General features: G+C 42.2%; 1 protein-coding gene across 1 annotated transcript; it reads right to left on the bottom strand.

Annotated features, from left to right (window-relative positions):
* Positions 1 to 3,069: 3,069 nt before the first annotated feature.
* On the bottom strand, positions 3,070 to 21,466 carry HSDL2 (hydroxysteroid dehydrogenase like 2). Its single transcript, XM_005530768.3, has 11 exons — positions 21,404 to 21,466; positions 18,456 to 18,619; positions 17,943 to 18,041; positions 17,697 to 17,811; positions 12,628 to 12,731; positions 11,533 to 11,631; positions 6,524 to 6,718; positions 5,953 to 6,024; positions 4,419 to 4,607; positions 3,823 to 3,951; positions 3,070 to 3,370 (listed from the first exon to the last, which is right to left on the bottom strand). The coding sequence occupies exons 1-11, from the start codon at positions 21,418 to 21,420 to the stop codon at positions 3,258 to 3,260; spliced, it is 1,296 nt and encodes a 431-aa protein (XP_005530825.2). The 5' UTR covers positions 21,421 to 21,466; the 3' UTR covers positions 3,070 to 3,257.
* Between the last annotated feature and the right edge of the window lie 2,389 nt (positions 21,467 to 23,855).

Below are 23,855 nucleotides of genomic sequence, written 5' to 3'. Positions count from 1 at the left end.
ATTTTGGTAACAGATATAAAACTTTACAATATGCAGTACAAGTTGTTATTATTTTCATCCTTGTGAGCTGAAAATGTGATCTTGCTGTGTTAAACAGACTGTTTATGAGGGAGTGGTGGCAAACAATGCTCTCTATAGAAATAGCTGTTCCCCAGAAGATCCTCTGAAAGTAGATGCTTAGCTGTTTAAAACATTGGCAGAAGAAATGTATTGCAATTTGCAAATTCCTGTTCTAAAAACCTCTGCAATCTTCTATAATTCAGTTCAAAGTCCTGATACTGAACAAACAAATGTTGTGCCAGGCACTTGATATCTTAATTTCCTGCCACTGAACCATCTCTGCTACAGTCATTGTAGAGGGGCTAACATGAGTCACTAAAAGCACATGTACTGCCCCTGGAGTGGCTCTTGTAGCTCTAGTGGAATTGAATAGACTTCTGTTGTCTCCAGAGTACCTGGAAGCCCGTAACATACATTCACAGTGGTTGGTGTAATGTCTCTTAAATCAGTAGAAATGTACCCAATTAAATGAGCTTATGTAAGTCTATACCAAAACCAGAAAGGTTTCTCAGGTGGAAAGGAAATTAAGTAACTGAAGTTTTTCTTCTTTCCTGAAAACAGTGCACTCCACCAACTGTTTGTTCAATGGCAAGATGAGAGGAAGATTCAGCTAAAACCTAGTATTCCCCAAAGACATATTCCTAAACAGTCTCAGTGAACAGGTAGTGATGATTTTCCCATGAGAATGAATGGAACTGAGTCAGAAAAAGCATGTAAACACATACATTACACACTACTCAAAGGACAGGGCCAAAGACACTTGCAAAAGTGTTGGGACTGTCCCATAGAGGACACACGGTGTTTTCAGAGCCAGTTGCTGGCCTAAAATATCATCTCATTGTCTCCAGGACACTCAGGGCCCAGCTGACAGTGCTCACTAGGACCTTGTTCACCACCTCCTTCTGCAGGGCTGCATTTCCTCGTGCCCTCCCAGGGTGCAGCCCCGGCTGCGGGCTGGCAGTGAGGTGCAGCTGGCAGAGGGAGGCACTGGCGGAGCGCCTGAGCCAGGGCCAGCGGGAGCAGCCGGGCAGGCGTCGCTGCAACGCGGCACGGCGGAGCGGTGCAAAAGGCTGATGGGGAAAACACTAAATTAAAGGAGTAGTTCCTGAAAGAGAAGGGCGCTCCACGTTCTCCTGCGAGTAGCTGCGGGGTCAGGAGCTAGCTCCAGGTGGATGCTGCTCCATCAGAGGGGAATGCATTTGGGAGAGCAGAGGGGTGTCCTTCCCCACTGCGCCCCAGGACCGTGGGGGTTTCTGCAGTGCGGAGAGCAGAGCACAAAACTTCTTTATGTATGCATTATCACTGCCACTTGAGATGTTTGGTCCCCTCCAGAGGACTCCGGTTTCCAGTGCTGGATCTTCTTCCCCTCCCATCCCATGTACAGCCTTTGCTTCCATGGCCTGGTGTGTGCCAGCACTTCTGTTACTCTTCAGCTGCCAGATCTGAGCAGATTGATAATAATCTGAGGTCAGCAGTCCAGCAGTCAGGGACTGAGTGGTGACCAACTCAGATGCCGTGATGGGGGTGGCAAGCAGACACTGCCCAGTGGAGCCTGAAGCTTTTGGGCACAGCCCCTGGGACTGGTGGCACTGGTAGGTCGTTAGACCTTGTGGAGCCTCAGGCTGATGGCCATGCTGGTGGCTCAGCTGAGCGCAGCTGCTGAGCAGTCCAATGTGCAAGCTGGACTGGGAGTGGTCACATTACAGCCCACTGGTGCTGCCCCCTGGCTAGAGCCACCCTTTGCTGTGCTACCATAATGCCCAACATGGGATAAGCCAGCTCCTCTCTTTCCCTCCTTCAGCAGCCCCTGGCCCTTCTGCCTGGTGAGAAAGGAACCTACCTAATTGTTTTTCAAGATTCCAGGGACTGCAGGGCAGATGTGAATTAGTTTTACACCAGAATTCAACTGCCTTACCTCATCAATATCTGCAATTATCTGAAGGGAGGATGCCAAGAGCATGGATCCAGGCTTTTCTCAGTGATACCAAGCAATAGACCAAGAGGCAAAACTGATGAACTGGAATTTCCACTCAAATACGAGGAACTCTTTTACTGTGTCCTTGACTGCACACTGGAACCTTTTGGCTGTCCAAAGGGTTGAAGAGACTCCCTCACTGAAGATATTCAAGAATCATCTGGACTCAATTCTGTGCAATGTGCTTTAGGACAAAGCTGCTTGAACAGGGAGGTTGGACCAGATGACCCAATGTGGTCCCTTCCAAACTGACCCATTCTGTGATTCTGTGAACTGTGATGAAAGCAATACAGATGTGACCTTCTCAATGCAGGTCATAAGCAATTTTAAACAAGCACAGGCTTTAAAAGTTGGGCTTCTAAGTTAATCAAGAAATAAATCCTAAGTCTTGCAACCTTCTCAGCTTGCTCAGAAGAGTGAATGATGCAGATTCTGGGCAGTTCTTTTGGCCACCAAGAATAAACATTTTAAGAGGTTGGTCCATCTGGCTTTGCAGATGCTGTCACATGAAGTGGCAGCCCATGTGTGCACTTGGGCACTTACAAAGTGGAGGCATGCATCATTTTACCGGTGAGCTTAAATCTTTACCAGCCAAATGGAAGGAAGGGGAAATGACTGGCTGCAGGGATGTAGGGGGATAGGGGAAGAGAGAGAGAGCACATGAGCATGCATATGTGCAAGTGTACCTTTGCATAAGAAGAAAACCTACTTATCACTTCGTATGGCCATGCAGCCTAACTCAGTGCAATACAGAGGTATGAGAACACATGTAGGTAATAAACTCATGAAAGAAAAATATGAGTTATGAATGTATAAGGTCTAATTAAAGCTCTGTTAAAGTGACTACATTACCTCTACTTCTAAACCAGCTAAGTAAATTCAGCGCAGCATTTCTGGCATTGATCTACAGAGTGCCATTTGCTCTACCCACCTTTTCCATGGGATATGTGCACAATGAACTATGTGGGGAAAAACTCATTTCAGACACCCTACATTGACCCAGAGGAGCAGAAATAAAGAAAACACCTTGAACGTAAGTGTTCCTGAGAAGGAATTAGTTTAATCATAGACACCTTCTTAATCAGAGTGAATTATTTCTTCTATAAAAATCTCACATTTTATCAATATTTCTTATACTGCATCAGAAAAAAAAGGACTAAAATTTTAAACAACATTGCAGTTATATATGAAAGGCCACTGTTGTGCTAGTATGGGTTTCCCCTCACAGTTTAGAATTAAGCTGTGAAAGCATCTTCTCAAGCTTTATTGCTAGTGCCATGTTTCCTTTAATCCTTAATTTTCCAGACATGAAGGCCAGAGTTGGCTTTAATTTACCTAAAAAGAAGAAACAAAACCATCAGAATACCAAAGGAACTAGAAAAAGCCTTTGCACAAGAAAATAAAATACCACAACAGTGAAACCTCAGCATCTATATCGGTACCAAGTCCTGGTAAAAGCAGTGCACATTTAGGAAACACTGCTCAGACTTGTGCAGAGCACAAGTCCAACACATTGACTGGATTCTTCTTGAAGATGCACGGGCTGCTAAAATGTCAGCACCTGGTTAATAAAAGCAGTGTAACCTTTTGCACTCTTCCTCTTCACAGGACACAGGAGTGCAGAAAAATCCAAGCAGTTCCCGCCTGCACTTTCCCTTGAGCCACAAAAAGCTGAAAGTTCCTCCAATCCCAGATCACAAAGCAAGAAGCTGCTCTACTCCCCCATCAGCAGAAGCTTTTCTGGGCCCTGGGAGCTGTGTCCCTTGACAAAGGTCTTTGTCCCTCACCTGTGAACATTTTCACAAAGTCGACGCTCGACATGCTCATAACCACATCGGCTGTCACCGGAGGCTTTCCGAAGCCAGCACTCCCACCCTTGGTCTTCAGGTCAATATACCAAGTGCCTCCACCGTCACCTGGACAGGGAGTGAAGTGAGGTGAGAAGGCAGCGCCCAGGTGAGAGCGCTGTGCCCTCCCTCTCTGTTGCCCCTGCCAGACGGCCGCAGCCGAGTGCGTTTGCAGCGGTTCTGTGGTGGATGCTCAGCAAGGAGCCGCCGCTTGTCCCCTGTGACGCCCCAAGCCCCTCGAGCCGGGGCCATGGGCAGGACAGCCCAGAGGCTGCGCTTTGCTCACAGAGCTGGTGGCACTTCTCCCCTGGCCCCGAGAGCGCCCTGTCTGTTCCCACACCAGCCCTGTGCCAGCCGGGACAGAGGCTCCGCGTGCGGCACGAGGGCAGCGGCTCCCAACGCCCGCTCGGGTGGGCCTGGAGCGTCACACAGAAGAGAAGAGGAGCCGGTCTGCTTTGGGACAGCTTCCAAAGTGATTCTGTTTGAAAATGCCCAGTGCCTTTTGCTAGGCAAGGTTGCACAAGCAATGGTCTTACCCGACAGCTCAAACTGAAAGACACCCTGAGTACTTTTCACATGATCTTCAGTCACTGCCCCTTGAATAACTCGGAATGTCTCTGCAACAGGACCCGATGGCTTGGCTGCAGCAGATTCTGTCTTAACCTTCGCTCCATCTGCTCCTTCCTGCTGGGATCCACTTAATTTCTTCTCCTCTTGGGCAGCACCTATGAGAAAGATTACTTTTCTCTTTCAAATGCAAATCACTTTACAAATGAATGCAGAAACATAAGCAGAGAACTCCATTTGAAAAGATTTAAGCTTCAAAGTAGGGAAAATTCATATTTTACCATTTCAGTTTTAACAGTGTTAAAGGATGCCTTCTCCACCCAGGAATCTGAGTAGGTGTATATCACTAAATGTAATTCTGTAATAAATTTCGATTCCTGATAGATCAAAAGAAAATTGAAAATAAAATCACAGTAAAATTCTAATCCTGACTGTTCACAGCTCATTACAGATGCTCACACAACAGTTTTGTAATGTAATCCATACACTACTCCTGACAACATTAAAAAGAAAAAATCAGTGTCTTTAATTGCCATCACTTTCACCCCAAAACACTTCTGACTTGTCTATCTTGGAAAGAACATGCGTATTTTCATAAATTCTTCTGCAAAGGCTTTTAAGGTGGAAATCAATTTACTGCTTTGATCAGTGGTTTACTTCACCACAGTGAATATGCACATTTAACAATAAAGGAAATCTTTTGCAATTTACAAAGCCAATCAAGTTGAACAGCCCCTTAAAATCCTGTTTAAAGTCTCCTAGGTGTTTTCAGTATCAAAAAATACTTAGGTCTATTGCGTGAGTCCCTACAAAATAACCTGCACTGGGAGCCCAAAGAACTAACACCATTTGCCCCTGGCAGAATGGTCCAAGTGTGACTGCCCAAGGAGTATTTCCAACAGAAAGGAACACTTCCAAGTTTGCCTCCTCTGCCCTGGCCTTATCCCCACTTTGACACTCATATAAATCCAGCTCAGCATTCTTAGTTGCCCTTCACCTTGACATAAAATACTTTTGAAAAAGCAAAAGCAACCCTTTTCTCAAAAAATTTCTACATTTATTCCAAGAGTTATTTTCATTGTGTACATTGTGCACATTTCATGTAAGAAGCCATGGAGGCTTTATGTCATATTCTTTGGCATAAATGAGCAATGTAAAGGAGATATTGCTGCAAAATATACTGTTTGCAGTATAATTTCTTTTTCCAGCAAAACTTACCTGTGACCTTCCTACTACCATAATTCAGATTATTAAAATATAATTATTCAAAATAATGTACTCATTTTACACCATCAAAGTTCTTCAGGAGGTATGTTTTTTCCCAGTTTTGACTACACAGTCACTTCTATAAATCTTACTCTCCAAATGAGAAAAGGGTTTTTGCTAAAATGCTTGAGTCGAGTCCAAATTATAGAGTAAAAAATGAAAACAGAGGGCATTCACTACTGTGAAATGAAATTAATTATGGAAATTATGGACTTGTACACACAGTGTTTTCCCTACCATCTCTTTCTTGCTTCATAGCTGTAGTGTCAATTTCAACATCTAAGAAGAAGTCAGGCATCAGAGGGTGACCTAAGAGGGAGGAAAAGTGTAATAATAAATCCATGTCAATTGGATTTACACAGAAAGAATCCATTTCATCTGAAACTACAGTCAAGTAGTACTGTATCTCAGTTTATAAGTAAATTTAAAGGAAAAGCATAGCATGAAGTAGGATGTTTAGAGTTTTGTTCATTTAAAATCTGACCTAGAAAGCTTCCAAGGTTGCAATGAAGAACATCACAGAAGAAAAAATGTAGATAAGAATCTATCTCATGAGCCGTTAAATAAACATCTACAGTGCAGGTAGATTTTCCTTTCATTAAAGAATTTCTTAATTTAATTTAATAGGCATTTAATTATTAAACTCTGGATACATATGGGCTTTCCAGTAAGGCATGTTCTCAAAGCTGAGGCAAAGCAACATTTTTTATAAACTAATTCAAGAACCCTGGGAAACAAAACTGTATTAATATTCTCCATATATCCTTCCCTCCTTCTTGAACTTCTCACCTTTAAAGATCTCTTTTACCTGGTGCAATTGCATAAACATCAAAATCCTTAACTCCTTCTTCTCTCAGCAGAACTTCATCAATAATGAAGTTCCCAGTGAAAGTTTTTGGCTTTGTCAAAATGCAATATGCAGCATCTGCCAGGATGTCTGTTTTCCTGCACTGTTTTTCTATTCCAGCTCCTCCCAGCATATCCATAGCAGCTGTATGTATGGCTAGAAAGTTTGGAGGGAAAGAAAACAAAGCTTTAACACTGATGACATGCAATTCTCATTTCTTCCACAAGTAAACAAACTTTATTTTCCTTTCAGGCAAAAGGAAATTCTAGGAAGACAGAAGCTGTGAAATACTACCAACCAACAAGTAATTCTTCACAAGCAACAGTAAAAATCCATGAAACTATCACAGGAATCAAAAAGGCCAGAACACTATGACATTCACACACCTCTAAATATTCATCAGCCCACCAGTTTTCACCAGTTGTTCAGGACATGAAAAATTAACAGGACAATGGTTTTCCTCAAAGTGAATGTATGACACATCAGTTATAAAGAAGAATTAGTTTTGGTGATTATCACACTGAAAGTCTTGATGCTTACTTTTAGTCTTTTGGTAATTCCCATGAGCTCCTAAGCTAGTGAGAAAACAATAAGAAAACCTCACATTACTTGTTCAATTTTTCACAGAAATGCTGTGTTAGACCTAAGAATAAAATCCACATTGCCTAGGCTTCTGATTCTTTTACTAAGCAATTCTATTACTTCTATGCCATTCCACTAGTCTTTATGTTTCTACCATAGGACTTACTAACATTGTGGCATGTTGCTGTCTTAAATCTGTGATTTGCTCTTCCAGACTGAGGTATCCATTCCATTTATTTTATCCTATTCCATGAAAGGCTGACTGGTTGCAGGTTTTGACACTTGGCATCTTACTGTTTTTCCCTCTTATGTTCTGCCTCATTAGTTTTTCCAATCTGCTATTTAAAACTCAACACTCTAGCCCTAAGTTTTGAAACAGATTCACAAATCCTTTCCTACATATCAGGCCAGAAGATCAGGGAAGCAGAAGAATAAACCAAATTTTTGTATTCCTTTCAGTGCTTCCATTCCACACAAAGTAACAGCAATTTTGATTACAGAAATGATCCCAACATTCCTTAAATAGCAAAAAAAACCCAGGTACTGTGCAGGACACGTGTATCCTGAGCTGGATCATTCATTCACCTTTCAAAGTATGTACTAGGAAAAAGTCTTCAGCACTGGGCTGAGAGCTCCTGTCCGAGTATTTTCTAGGAGAGTGTCAAGTGTGTAGATGGCCCTGTTGACTTCATTACTTTAGTCTTCTGTGATGAGAATTAGCTTCCAGGTTTCATTTACCATTAAGCAACCTCAGCTTCTTTTTTTTCAAATCAACTGAACTGCTGTAAGTACACATCTAAATAAAAAGTAACAAATAGATATACTGTACATACATGTAGGTCTACCTAAGTCTTTTTCTCATCTTTAAGAAAGTCAATAAATTTGCCTTTTATTGATCTTCTGAAGTAGTATCTGCTCTGCATGATTTTTTTTTAATAACTACCAAGAGTTCAGAGAATATTTAATAGTCAAATACTATGATGAAATTTAACAAGTTCTGTTTGCTTAAATATTTATTCTGAGGATTCATTAAGCTGCTCCCTTTTCCTGGCCCACAGGTCTGCCATTTCTCTGTTACTATTAACTATTATTCTTCTAAGCACAGTCACCCTATCTGCATAGATTGAAGCAAAAAGGTTTCAAACAGTACTGCCTCATAGTCCGGCTCATATTACTACATTCATTTCATATCAAGTGATGTGGGTTTGCCTCTAATGCACATCGAAAGACTGACTCCCAGTTCTGTCCCAGGACACCTCTATTATTCCTCTGCACTCTCTGTGACAGGATTGCCCTTTGCCCTTTTGACAGATGTCCTCTTTTACTTTTAGATAAATGGAGAACTCTGGCTTCTTATTACCAACATACCTTCATGTGTTCAAAGAATCAGATTAATGAACCGATCCTGGCATCCATACTAACACTGAGGGTAAACACACTTGTGTGAGATGATAGTGGGCTTTTAAATTAGGAACTTTGCAACTGTATTTCAGATACCCCGGAAGTCTGTAACACTGATTCTCTGGATAATGGCAAGAAAGTTAACTTTTTAACTTTTGGAAGATAAACCTTTCCAAAGCATGGTTTTTTTGTACTCAAGAATTCACACATTATGATCTTTTATGCTTGATGTCACATCAGTTTTCATGGAGGCATCACTGAATGAGCAGGCATGATTTCTGCAAATGAAAAGCTCAGCTTGTATACCTTTGATTTTATAAAAAGCTTAATTACTTTTTTTGATTTCCTTGTAGCATCTCACATAGAGGAATTTTTATTTTAAAAAAAGCATTTATTAGAATATATATTGTTTTCATCTGAAAATTGAATCTTCCTGCATTTCCAAGCCTCATGTTCTGCAGGATCATGTGGGGAACAAGTATTAGCTTCACTCTGTGTTCTCTTCTTATTTTAGCAGGTAGGGGTATGTTACCAAGGACACAGTGGAAATGTAATGCTCAAGTGAAAGATACAACTGTATTTGTATTTGGTTTCGGTTTTCTGCTTCCCCACATTAAGGATGTCAGATTTTATAGAAGTTTTATTAGTACCATCTTAGACATTCTTTAATACCAGACCACATCTGAGACACAGGTACTACTACTGATACTTGGAGTGCTGCAGCATATGCCAAAACTAGAAAGAAATAATTTATTCAACTATGTGATATAAGACTTAATGTAACTTCTGTTTATAAAGTTAGCCACCCATCTGAAAATATCTCCGTTGTGGTAGGGAGAGAGAAATTTTCACAGGTTAATTTTTCCCTTGCCATGAAAAAAAAAGAGGTCAAATTATTCAGATGGATGGGGGAAACAGCCACGTTGCAAAATAAATACCTAGTATAATCAGCTGGTCTCTGCAGAAAAAAATTCTTTAGTTTTTAACAGGACTCATAAAACCACTGACTCATTTCCACAATAGTAGTGGATGTTTTTCCCAGCACATTCAGAATAAGAAAGCTGTGTAGGAGCCACATAATGTGTCTATGCAGTATATGAATATGTGCACTTACAAGACACGGGCAATCTTGTAACACCCTTTTCATGAAAAAAAAAGTGAAATTGGTTATCTGCAGTTTCATGTCTCTCTATCGGAATGAGATACTCTGGATTAATTCCTTTACTATGCCTAACTCTCATAGGCAATATACATTGCTAAATCAGTCAATGACCAAAAACCACACAATAGTAGGTAAAAGGTCACCTTTGTTAATGAGAAACCAAGTTACTTCCACTTATTGGCTTCTGAGGAGATATAAAATCCATTTAGCAGTGCCATTTTAAAGAGAATACAGAGGGGATGAGTGGGATCTAGGGAGCTAAAGACCAAGAATCAGGTTTCATGGTTCCATTCCAGATGACACAGATACTGGGAAATCTCCATTGAAAATTTTTTGATGTTTTCCTGGGGCACTTAAGAAGCAAGTATGTGTTAACAAATGCACATTTCTTTTAATTCCTCAGAAATACAAAAGAAAACCCAAAAAACACACATTTGATCTCTGAAAGGTGAACTTTGACTTCACCACAAGGCAATCCGTATTCTTAAGTTATGTGTGTAGTTGCCTTCAGTACATCACAAGATGAAGACCTTACTGTTCTTCAAAATAGTATAGGTTACATGATGATATAATTATCATGAAAGATATAATTATAATTTTAGAAGTCAATCCCTAACAAAAATATTTCTGTGGGTAGAACTCATAGAGTGAGCAGAACTATGAGGCATCCATTTGCTAGAATCATTTAAGATGCAAGTATCCAGACCAATGAAAAAGGACCAAGTCAGACAAACCAACCCAACTGTTCAAATGAAGATCACCTACTGTACTCAAGTTGAGAAATTTGGCTGATTTTGTCTGAAATAGTTAAGTTTTCCTCACATTTCTCATTTTAGAGAAAGGAGGTCAGAGAGTTCCAGTTCCCACTAAAGGTTAAAAGAGGCCTGCAACTCCTAACAGGAAAACATTGCAAAGTGTCTGTGTACAAACACTTCTTAAACTGGAGTACCATCATCAGAAAAGGATCTTAGTTTATACTTTTATCTCCTCTTCCTTCTTCCTTGCTTGCAGTTGTTGAGGAAATAAACACTGTTGTAATGTTTTCTAACACAGTGACTGGACTTATACCACTAAAGGGCAGGATTACCCTCTGTTTAGTATTGATTTTAACACTCATTAACATTTCTGCACATAGATAAATTTGGGGAAAAGAGACTGGACTCCTTGGCAAACAGCTGGCTAGACCTCAAACAGCAGCCCTTATCCTCACTGACCCACACAAAAAAAACTGAAGCTAATACAACATGGAAGCATTGAGAGTATTTTTCTTCCGGAGAGCTCTTTAATTTCTTGTAATTTACAATCAGATGGTTCTGTGAATGACTCTTCACAGAACTGCACTGTGCCAAAATTTCTAGGAATAGGCCTTTTGAAAATTATTTACACATGTAGAGAGGTATCTGTCTTGTCAGTAAGCTCTCACAGTTTAACTAGCAAGGAATTCTAATTAGTACTACATACACAGATGTTCAATATCCACTCATTAAAGCATACAATTATTTTTGTAATTCTGTCCAAACCAAAACACTGGGTGCATCAGAAAAAGCACAGAAAAGCCAAACACTACACACATGCTTCAACCAACTGTGTGGTTTAGAACTAGCTGAAGATGAGTTTAGATCAAAGTGGTAATAGTCTAGTGAGAACTAGCAATGAAAACCAGAACCCATGCAGGATGAAAAAATAATATGTAAAAGAACTACTCAGTCACTTGAATCTATTCCAGAAGAAGTCTGAACTATATTCAGTGTCAAATAAAACAAGCTTTAACAAATAAAATACAGAAAGTAAGTATTTCAGTAATATTTAAAAAAAAAAAAATTACCTGTTTTAGGCCATAAAGCATTGACAGCAACTTCTCCTCTAAATTCTTCAGCCATTCCCAAAACACACATGGACATCCCATATTTAGAAATGGTATAAGCTAAGACAAGAAGTGAAAAAAATAATTAAAAAATAAATATAAATAAAAAATAATATAAATTAAAAATAAATTTTAAAAAAAGTTTACACTCTATGTAAAATATAATTTTAATTAGGAAATGCAGATGAAACAGATAATTGGTTCACATGAAAAATTCAGGGCTTTCAGAAAAAAATTATTTTCCTAGAGTCAAAATCTCTCCCTTTTACCTGCCATCTCCATCAGATACAAACTGTAGTCTGTCATCTTTTCACTGCAAACAAAATGAAAGCTTCACATGTCCTGCCAAAAATAAAGGTGAAGCCTAGCTGCATGGTGATTTTTTTATACATGGCACACTGACAAGAGTGATCAATTTTTTTAAAGATGCCTAAGGCATATTAGCTGTTAAGGGCCAAACTAGTCTCTGTAGACAAAAAAAAGTGGGGGACAGGAAATCTATATCCTTGTTACCTATCTACTTTGAGAAGAGAAACTTTCCGGGGGAAAGAACTGGAACTTGCTGGAGTGAAACATGACAAGTGTCCAAAATGGAAAACTTTTGCTACAGTTTTAAAATGAGCAACACTAACTTCAAGATAACATGGAGTTCTTTTCCACCCCAAAATAATTTCCATATTAAAAGACAACATTGAGCTTCATCCATAGTAACAAAAAACCCCCAAAACCCATGAAGCTGAATCAGTAAGAAAATTAATTTTGGGTTTCAGTCTCTATTTGGAGCAGAGAATTTGTAATCCTAACAATTCCCATAGAAAAGCACAGACTTAACCTGAAAACCAAAAGGATGGATGATGCCTTGAAACCTGCCCTACATTTTCTCACAAAACAATTTTTTGTAGGTCAGTTACAAAATGCTTTGAGGAACCATTAGTGCCAGTCTGTATGTGTTGCTAGGTACAAGATCTGCCACTCTGCACTGGTACTACTGCACACCTCACCAGGTACTTATATGTTTCTCGCAAAATAGCAACAAAGGCTCTGAATGCTACTCACCACAATGATTTTTAAACCACATGGGATTCAGATTCATAGGTGGGCTAAGGTTCAGGATATGGGGGTTCTTACTCTTCCTCAAGTGAGGAAGGCATGCTTTAGACCTGAAAGATGGATTCAGACGTATCAGTCACCTCTTATTTTTTTTATATATATACATATTATATATACAATTTATATATACAATTATATATACACCTATAATTACAGTAAAAACAAAACTAGTAGACCAGTATTTTCTCAACAGCCCAAGAAAAAGTCTCTTCTTGTATCAAGTATTTAACTGATGTAAAGAACAACAGAAAGTATCTGTCGCAGATCACTTAGGCCTAGTATTCATTCCTGCAAATTGGACCACATTCTCCAACCAGTGCATCAGTTTTGACAAAAGCTAATTTTCCAGATACTCATAAGCCATAATCTTCTTGTAATAGTTGTGGTAGGGGCAACAAAACACTCTAAGGCAACAACCAAAATCAGCAGTGCAGAGCATAATTTAGTCATAAAAATATTCTCTTCTAATCCCATACCTATTTCTTCTTTAAAACCATGTTGAAGAAATAGTACTGCATAGCAGAATGCTATTACAAATATTACAAAGAAAACTGAGAACCTCTTCTCTTCTAAGAGAATTCTACTTCAAATCTACACATCTCTGTAAAATGGAACTTTTACTTTCCAAAAACTGTCTTTTGAATTCACTTCTAGCACTAGGGTACATGTTTGTACTTGATCTCTGCTTGAGAATTTTTAATCAAGTTTCATAGTTTCAAACTTCACCACACTAGTCACCAACTATTCATATATTCCCACAGGACCCACACATAATCTCAGCCACAAAGGGGAAAACTTCAACACCTTCAATAGCAAAATCACCATAGTAGTAAAGTAAATAATATACCACCTCCTGAACTGTCCTGCGGGTTCAACTCTTTTCAATGGCAGGTTCACTAAGAGATGCCTCATTTCTTAATGCATAGGAACCAAGAAACTTAGCTGCCATTATTGAAACTTGGTGGGATGAATCCCATTATTCAACTGCAGCTATTGATGGCTGTTCAGAAGGGACAGGGGAGGAAGAAGAGAAGGAGGGGTTTCCCTCTGCATCAAGAAGTGGATTAAATGTGATGAACCACCTCTAAAGAACGACCTATGAACTGAAGAAGAACAACAATGAGCAGGTAAAAGACTGTGGGTAAGAAACATAGATTGAGGCAACAAAGGGAACCTTGTGGTTGGTGCCACTACAGGTCCTGGACCAAGGGTAGCCTATTGATGAGACCTTCTTGCTCCAGCTACAGGAAGGATAACACTCGCAGGCTCTTGTCCTGCTGGGAGACCTCAGCCAACCCAGTGTTTGCTGGAAAAGTAGCAGAATGAGCTGCAGGCAGTCCAGGGGATTCCGAGAATGCATGGAGCATAACTCCTTAATTCAGGTAATAACCCTGCCAGAAGGGATTGCCATACTGGACCTTACAGTCACAAACCTATGAGAGCTGGTCAGGGACCCCAAGATGAGAGACAGCCTGGGCTGCAATGATCACCCACTGGTGGAGTTCACAGTCAGGAAGAAAATGGGTCAGGCAAAGAGCAAAGTCAGGGTCCTGAGCTTCTGAAGAGCAAAATTCCAAATCTTCAAGGAGCTAGTCAATAGGAGCCCTTGCAATGCTGCCCTCAGAAACAATGGAGCAGAACAGAGCTGGCAGATTTTTAAGGACACATTCCATAAAGCACAAGAGCTAGTGATCTAGTGGCACAAGAAATTGGCAAGGAAGGCAAGAGACTGGCATGGATGAGTACAAGAACTTCTGGTCAAACTAAAGGACAAGAAACAAATTCATAGCCAGTGGAAGCAGGGAAAAGTATCCTAGGAAGAATAAAGGGGCACAGACTTGTGTAGGTTTGGGGTGAAGAAAGCCAAAGTGAAGCTGAACTTTACAAGGGATGCAAAGAATAACAAGAAGGGCTTCTACAGATTTGTCAGTCAGAAAAGGAAGGCAAAGACAGTGTATGCACATGCACTCTGGGATAAGCAAAGCTGGAAAACTGGTAACAACTGATGACAAGAAGACTGAGGAACTCGACTTTTTTTGCCTCAGTCTTCAATGGCAACTTCTCTTCCCATACCTCTTAAGTAAATGGACAGGAGGATGGGGATTGGGGCAGCAAAGTGCTTCCCACTTTAAGTGAAGATCAGGTTTCTGACCATCTGAGGAGACTGAACATACATAAGCCCATGGGGCCTGATGACATGCATGTCACAGTCTTGAGGGAATAAGATGATGCAGCTGCCAAGCCACTCTCTGTATTTGAAAAATTGTAGAATCAGGTGAAGATCCAGGTGTCTGGAAAAAGGGAAACATACCAATGCCTAAAAAGTGTGGACAGGAGAACCCTGGGAACTACCAACCTGTCAGCCTCACCTTCATGCCTGGGAAGATCATGGAACAGATCCTCCTAGAATCAGGTGTGATCCTATGATACAGAGATTATTTGGGACAATCAGAAGGTCTTCACCTTGGTAAAGTCCTCCCTGATCAACCAAATGGCTTTCCACAATGGAAGGACTACACCATTGGACAAGGATAGCACTACAGGTGTCATTTAGTCTGTATAGCTTTAGAGAAGATTCCTCTTAACATTCTTCTATCTAGCATTGGGAGAGAAGATTTGATGGGCAGACTGTTCTGTGGATAAGGGATTGGTTGGACAGTGGCATCCAGAGGGTAGTGGTCAATGGCTCAGAATCCTGATGGACATCAGCAACAAGTGGTGTCCCTCATGGGTTGGTATTGGGACCAGCGTTACTCCATGTCTCCATCAATGACACAGACGAAGGGATCAAGTGCACCCTCAGCAAATTTGCAGATGATCCCAAACTGAGTGGTGCTGCTGACACACCTGAAGGTCAGGATGCCATCCACAGAGGGACCTGGACAAGTTTGAAGAGTCCATGGGAATCTCATGAGGTTTAACAAGACCATGAACAAGGTGCTGCACCTGGGTCAGGGCACTCCCAGTATCAACACAGGCTGGGGGATGAACAGATTGAAAGCAGCCCTGCTGGAAGACCAGGGGGTGCTCATGAATGAAAGGCTGGACATGACTCAGCCATCAGCACTCCCAGCCCAGAGAGCCAAACGTGTCCTGGGCTGCATCCAAAGCAGCGTAAGCAGCAGGGGAGGGAGGGGATTCTGCCCCTCTGCTCTGCTCTGGTGAGACCCCACCTGGAACCCTGCATCCAGCTCTGGGGGCCCAGCACAGGAAGGAGATTGGACCTTTGATATAATTCCAGAGGATGCCGCCAAGCTGATCAGAGGGATGGAACAGCTCTCTTGCAAGGACAGGCTGAGAGTTATTCTGCCTGGAGAAGAGCAAGCTCTGGAGTCACTTTACTGCAATCTTCCAGTACCTAAAGGGGCTACAAGAAGGTGGGGGAGGAACTTTCCACAAGGGCATGGAGTGAGAGAACAAGGGGGGATAGCTTTAAATTGAAAGAGGGTGGGTTGAGATAGATATTAGGAAGAAACTCCTTATTTTGAGAGTGGTAAGACACTGGAACAGGTTGCCTAATAAATTGTAGATTCCACACCCACTGAAGTGTTCAAGGCCAGGCTGGATGGGCTCTAAGCAACCTGGTCCATGGGAGATGTCTCTGCTCATGGTAGGGGCTTGTAAGCAGACAATGTTTTAAGGTCTTTTCCAGCCCAATGCATTCCATGATTCAACATGATTCCATGATTCTATGTCAACAAGTATAATTGTTAAGATGGTGCATCTTCCCTAGCACTGCCTCTACACAGGCAAAAAAATCCACTTTTTTTTTTTTTTAAGCTATTGTAATTTTCTGAACATTAAACTGAAAGTAGGTCTCCACAAATTACAATCAGAATCAACATTCAAAGCAAGGAGAAGAAAAGGCAAAAATGCTTCACTAGGCTTTCTCAACTGAGAATTACAAAAGCAATGACAAAGACCATTCCCTTGAGAGGCACTGATTTTTCTTATGCTCTTCCACTTGCAGCAAACAAAACCTGAATTTTAATCTTTTCAAGGTAGAATAGGACCAAAAGGACACTTTAAGAATTCCCCATTAGTTTGGAATAGCTAGATGTAGTATCAATAAAATCACTGTTAATATTGGCTAGGAAGGAGAAGATGGAACTTGCCACAGCAATACAGTTGAATCCATTCAGCAATTTATAAAGAGCTTGCAACCAGACAGATCTGCACAAAGGAGAATGGCAATCAATCTAGCCTAGATGGAGGATAGGACTAGATGACATTTAAAGGTGCCTTCTATCCCAAACTATTCTATAATTCTGTGGTAATACTTTGATACAAAACTTTCTGATCACACCAAGCAACATCTGAATTTAGAGAATCTCCATGAGCTTTTTTATAAACCCTGTGAAAATCGAAGTCTTCATTTTAAGATGGTGCTTTAAATTACATCCTGTAAATGTAACGATGATTCAACCTGCTAAATCCACCTCCAAATATGTGGAAAATAAAAACCCCAGGAACTGTGAAATCAAATCTTAGTATGTTCATTTAAATAAATAACAGAACTGATAAGCTGAAAGTAGGTGGAGAACACTTAGGATCATTAAGTTACATCTTTAACATTTCTCCTTTAAGTATGGTTATACAACATTTCTAAAGATGAGAAAGAAGCTTATGAGAAGAAAACTGACAAGTAAAATATTGATCTGATGTATGCAAAAATGTAGTCATTTTGCTTGAAATAAAGGAGCATCAGCATTTAATAAAGCTGAGCTGGAGCTTAATTTGAAACAAATTACTTTTTTCTTCCTACATGCATGGAGGGGCTTGTGAACATTTAATGACTGCAGTAATAAGGTTTCTGTTTACTCCAACTTGCAAATAATTCTTGGAAATATTAATTCAAATCAGTTGACCAATAACTGAGCAATTTCCTATGAGCACACACAGAATATCTGCACTCAAATGCCAGAGCAGCAAGACAGCTACGGATTTCTCAGAAAAACTGAAATAACATCATGCATTCTGTTACAATTGCTTTGCTTCCTTCTCTCAGCACTTACGTAAGGTAGGTTCCTCGTACATTGACATCCATCATAAGATTGACCTTCTTCGTTGCTGTTTCCAAAGTGCCCGTCAAAGAGATAGCGCTTGCATTATTCACCAAAATATCAATCCCTGGTTTAAAGTAAGCCATTTCACATTAGCATTTAAAGAAAAAAAAGCATAAATAAGGCAGGTAGTTCTTTTTCCTTTTTGTTTGAACAATCTGCCTGTTAATGCCTGCCTTCCCCCATGCCTTAACTTACCTCCAAAAGTTTTTACAGCTTTCTCCACGGCATTAATGATTTGCTGTTCTTCCCTCACATTAACAATGCACGGCAAAGCCTTTCCTCCAGCTGCTTCAACTGCACAATTAAAAATTAAAAATTAAATATTTACAAATTTGCTCTCAGATGGGACAACTAATATGAACCTTCTGAGAATCTCTCAGAATCCACTTGCTTCAAGCAACATATCAAGCACTGAAAATCACACTCTCAAACTTCTGACCTTTTAAAAGTGTGACCTTTTAACACATTGTATGAGGAACAATTAACACTGCAAATGTTTATTTCATACACCTCAAGTAGCATAGAATTTTTACATTTATATACACATACCCATCCTCATTACAGTAACATTACAGCATTCCTGGGAGGCAAGAGAAGCACTAAGCTTGTTTTAGTAAAGAACTAAGAGTCTATGCATTTTTTCAGTCAGGTACGGTAATTAAGCACGAGTATACACCCAGCCCAGCACCTTCATTTGTTACAACTTACTTTCTTCTGCAGCAGTGTAGATAGTCCCTGGAAGAGATGGATGGGGCTCAGCTGTCTTGGCAGCTACCACAATGTTGGCACCATCCTTGGCAGCTTTCAAAGCAATGGCCTTGCCAATGCCCCGGCTCGCGCCTGTGATGAAGAGAGTGCATCCTGCCAGTTTCCTAAAGGTGAAGGGGAAAGTGGATGGTAAAGAAGAAAAGAATAAAGCAGAAGCTGTAAATCATTTGACTTTTATCAGACTCTAAGATCAAATGTCATTACGACAGTCTCCCAGCCAGGTAAATGCCTTTGTCCTTTTACTAAGAAAACAGCCCAGGGACTACAAAAGGGATGGCTACAGCTACAGAAAAGTACCACTGATGTAAGACCACATCCCAAGTTTGCAAACACTATAAAGAAGGTTACACAGGCCACCCAGTTACATTTCTCCCTTTCTGTAAAGAGATCCAGTGTAAAAGATACACTGTTTTACAACAGAGCTGCTATATTCTGCAATGGAAAAGGAATAATTTGTACAAACAAAATGCCAGTTTCCAACAAGACAACACACCTACACAGATCTCTATATTCTATTAATCACAGTGCTCTAAACACAAAACTGATGTATCAACGTGGTATAAAGTACCAAGTCTGGAACCACAGTGTCATATGCAAATGCCAAAAGCTTTATTTTCAGAAATGGCAATTTTTCTCTTAAATCTTCTACACTTGACAGCTTCCCAGTAACTGGGTGTAGTCCAATGGGTTCTCCGAATAAACAGGTCCAATCAACTTAGAGAAACTAACAAGTTTTAAACCCTGAGAAAGCTGTCTGGCTAACACAGTATCACTGAATTTTTGAAGACACATATCAACTCCACAAACATGTTCAATGATAAAGCCTTTTAGACAACAGGTTTTCCATATTAAAGGAATGTGTGTTTCAGTGTTCCACATAAAGCTTATATTGCTTTATGTAACACTGTAGCAAAACCCAGGAGGTTCAGGTTTTTAACTTCTGTTGAATAATTCATATAAACAATGTGCAACAGTAACTTCACTTTATGCTTGCATCACAAATGTCACATCACAAATGTTACAAAAGCTCACACTCTGGGCTCCCATTAGTTTTCCTTTCAGACTGGGCCAAACCTTCTCCCCCTCATGTTTCAGATGTGTTTTTTTTCTCCTCTAATCTGAGAACATCTCTCTCTTAAATACTCTCTAGGAGGATGTTTGCTTTCAAAAGGCAGAAAATTGGAATGGGGCAGAAAGGGGGAGATGCCTCTTCCCCTGAAGACGCAAGGCTAGGCATCTACAGGATCTCAGGAAGTCAACCTGAGATCAGGGGTCTCAGGTCCTGAAGGTGCCATTTCAAACTGCTTTTATCAGCAAAATCTTAAGAGTCTTAGAAAGGCACAGCAAGAAAAATATCTAAACAGAACAGTGAACCACAAAAAACTACAGCCATGAGTTCAGTCATAAGCACAGTGAGAAAAGTTCAAGTCTGGAATACTTGATATGAATAGTCAAAGTGTACAGCTCAATGAAGTAAGGCCAGAATCTAGTTTCTACCTTCAACCAACCAGTATGAGGTCAGCACAATTCACCTTAGTCATGGAAGAAGTAAATGGGATCCAACAGGAGGCAGCCCTGGAGGAGAAAACAGCAGAGAAAAGCTGATGGGGCTTTAAGCCCTGCCTGGGGCTGGAGCGGTCTACTCAGGAAGACGAGAAGGTTTACCAGGAGACTGATATCAGCAGGGGTATGCAGGGAACTTGTGATTCAGCTGCCAACAAAAGTGTCATACAAGGTGTGGGTGCAAAGACAAGCCACAAAGAAGGAATTAGAAACATTACCAGGGCATGCTGGGGTGGCATCAGGAAAACCCAAGTTCACCTGCAGCAGAAGCTTGTGAAGGGCATCAAAAGCTTAGAGACTTCTGTTACACTGGCAGGAAAAGCAGGTCCATTGCTCAATGGAGTGGGTGAATGCAAGTCTTTCAACACTATCATAATATTTTTGCTGCATATTTAAGACATCATGCTATGATCTGGATGTATGTGCAATCTGACAGGTAAAAAACTGGTTGGTTGGTCAGGCTCAGAGGGTGATGGTTAGTTAGTTATGTTCGCAAGACTAAAGATTTATTTCTTAATTCACTTAGCAGCCCAATAGTTTAAAGTTTATAAAGCATATCTGCCCAGCTGAAATTTCTTATGACCTGTATTGTGAAAGTCACATCTGCATCACTTTCATCAGAATTGAATAATAAGATAGAAAACATCAAATTGACATCTGTGCCCTACAATCTTGAAAAACATTAAGATAGGTTCATTTCCCACACAGATGACTGCCAATAAAGACCTTCAGGTCACATCAAGGACACTTTAAGCAACCTACACACATTAAGGAATCTAGGAATTTCGTAATCCTGTTTATAACACACAGAATCAAATAATAACTTATCTTCCCAGCTGTTAGCAATGTTGGCCTCCAAAAAGCCAAAAAGGCAGAAAACACCTCTAAATTACGATCCTGCACAGGAAGAAAACTTGACTGCCAGGTTAAGACACTACTAGAAGACCAAATTGCTATACAACAATAATAACAAAAATAGCAATAACAACAACAATAGTAGTAATAATAAGTAATTATACTTTGATATAAATGTTCCATATGAAATTACTGATACAGTGCCTAATTTACATTAAACTCCTCCGCTAACTATTTCCCTTGCAAAACACCCTTCAAATCCCCTGTACGATCCGAACTGCTCGTCCCGGGGCCCAGGTGCTGCCCGGGGCCCCTCGGCTGGCCCGGCCCCGCGGGGACACGCGTGTCCTCCGCTACAACCCCTCACCGCTGGCCGGCTGCGAGTCCCGCCCGCCCCGCAGGGCGACAGCGCTCAGGGGGGTCCGGCGGGCCCCCGCCGGCCGCAGCCCCCGGGCCCCGAGAGCCCTTACCGGGTGTTGGGCAGCATGGCGGCGCGGCCGGGCCGGGGCAGGGCCGGGGCAGGGCCGGGCCCGCTCCGCTGCGCCGCCGCCGCGGCCGCTCGGGGCGGAGACGGGGCCGGGGCCGGGGCGCTCCCCCCGCCGGGTCTCGCCAGGGGGCTGTGGGCACAGGGGGGGTGGTGAGCCCAGGGGTGCGAGCTAACCTGAGACTGGAAAAAGGCATACGTGGGATGAAGGGTGGAACTGGAAAGCTTTCCGCATCCTTTGGTTCTCCGCCGTGTGTGTGAAATCTTGCTTTGGTTTCCTGCCAATTGCTCTCAAATCACTGGAGCTTTGCCTCTCCCTCATCTTCTGGAGCGCTGTATCCAGTTCAGGGCTCCTCAGGAGAAGAGAGACAAGGAGCTACTGGAGTCAGTCAAGTGGAGGAGCACAAAGATGATTTGGGGCCTGGAGCATTTCTCTTCTGAGGGCAGACTGCAGGAGCTGGGCCTGAGATGACTGGGAGAGGATCTCCGTAATGCGTATAAATAAAGTGGATGCCAAGACGGTGGTGCCAGACTCTTTTCAGTGATGCCAGGAGACAAACTAAGGAGCAGTGGCCATAAGTTAAACCACAATTACACTGAAACATGGCGAAGAACTTCTTTATGTTGAGGGTGGCAGAGCACTAGTCTACCCACGGAGGCTTGTGTCATCTGTTCCAGGTCACCTTGCCTTGACAGGGTGGTTAGAGTAGATAACCTCTAAAGGTCCCTTTCAACTCTAATGAGTCTGTGATTTCCTGTTTATTAGAAAGCCTGCAGTAGGATCCTCTGTCTTTGCTCACCCAGGCACACCTATTCTCTCCTTCATCCTCTCCCCTAGTATCTCTATTTCACAATAACTGTGAGGTCAGCCCTCACCTCCATGCCCTGCACATGTAACTTTTTCTCATCCTCCCTCTGCTGCCCTGTGAAGACCCTGACCTCCTCCCATCACTGCCCTGCTGACCAGCTGTTAACTGTGGTTACCAAATCTTCCACCAGGTTTCACCTTTGACTTGCCTTTCCCCCTTCAGCTCTCACAGAGATTCTGTGCAGCACCCTGACAGGGCTTCAAGTTTCACTGGGAGCTGATGGCAGAAGGGGAAATCATCTGGTAGGTCTGAACCTGCTGGAGGATTTGAGGCAGATGGTTTTACTGACTTCAACAAAAAGCAAAGTGAGCCCTGAGTGGATGCATTAGTCCGTGTGCTATTATAATGGTGGTTGTTGGTTCACTGCAGTTCACAGTGTCACAGGGGTCCAGACTCCGGTGTGACTGAGGCATGAGCAGGCTAAAGGGGCCAAGGGCTGTCTGAACACTTTGCAGCTGTAAGGTCTTCCATACCACCGGCTTTCCCAGGGTTGACATCCTCCACCGATGGAAGCGACAGTGCTTAGCTAAGATCTTCAGGCATGCTTTTCTGTCATTCTCCTGGCAGCCACTCGGCCCAGATGACCAAGGCACAGCTTGACTACCACAGCTGCATGCCCAGACTATAAGCCTCATGCCTGCCGTATCCTCCATGGAAGTAAGCCATCGTGTTTGTGTGTAGAGAGCTGCCGCTGTCAGCTGTGTTCACAAGTACGTGCAGGAAAAGCCCCCGGGCATCATGGTTCAGACAGCGAGTGCTTGTTTTGGGTTTTTTGTGTTTTTTTTCTCTCTCGAGTATGTAATAGGGGAACTGGGGTGATGGGCTTTTTTCCTGTATCAGGAGGGTCAATTTACCTCCTGGAAGTTTTTTTTAGCCTGAGGGGCAGAAAGCGTTTGAACAGGCGCTACATAAGGTGGAAGTTTCGAGCGCTGGGTTTCAGCGGTGTTGCCCGTGCCTGCGCGGCAGCCACGCAGCTCGCCCCCCCCCCCCCCCTCCGAGTGCTGAGCAGGAGAGCATGTATTTATCGTGGAATGAGCACCCTTGCATCTGTGCTTGCAGTCCTGTGCTCTGCTCTCTGCACTGGAGAAACCCCCACGGTCCTGGGGCGCAGTGGGGAAGGACACCCCTCTGCTCTCCGAAATGCATTCCCCTCCGATGGAGCAGCATCCACCTGGAGCTAGCTCCTGACCCCGCAGCTACTCGCAGGAGAACGTGGAGCGCCCTTCTCTTTCAGGAACTACTCCTTTAATTTAGTGTTTTCCCCATCAGCCTTTTGCACCGCTCCGCCGTGCCGCGTTGCAGCGACGCCTGCCCGGCTGCTCCCGCTGGCCCTGGCTCAGGCGCTCCGCCAGTGCCTCCCTCTGCCAGCTGCACCTCACTGCCAGCCCGCAGCCGGGGCTGACACGCTTGCTGCCATTCTTCAAGCCTCCCGTGTTTTTGAGTGACAATTCACATTTCAGCACCAGTCGTCTCAGAGCACTTCTTTTAATGAATATGTCTCCATATCAATATAGAAATAGGTAGGAAAAGGAAAATATTGAGGGAGTTAAATGGAGGAAAACCACTTGT

Source organism: Pseudopodoces humilis, chromosome 4, assembly GCF_049639895.1.
Source record: "Pseudopodoces humilis isolate 2021_Gansu_Grassland_sample_001 chromosome 4, ASM4963989v1, whole genome shotgun sequence".
Classification (NCBI taxonomy): Eukaryota; Metazoa; Chordata; class Aves; order Passeriformes; family Paridae; genus Pseudopodoces; species Pseudopodoces humilis.
The sequence above is the reverse complement of the archived record's forward strand: the minus strand, read 5'-3'. Positions and strand labels throughout refer to the sequence as shown.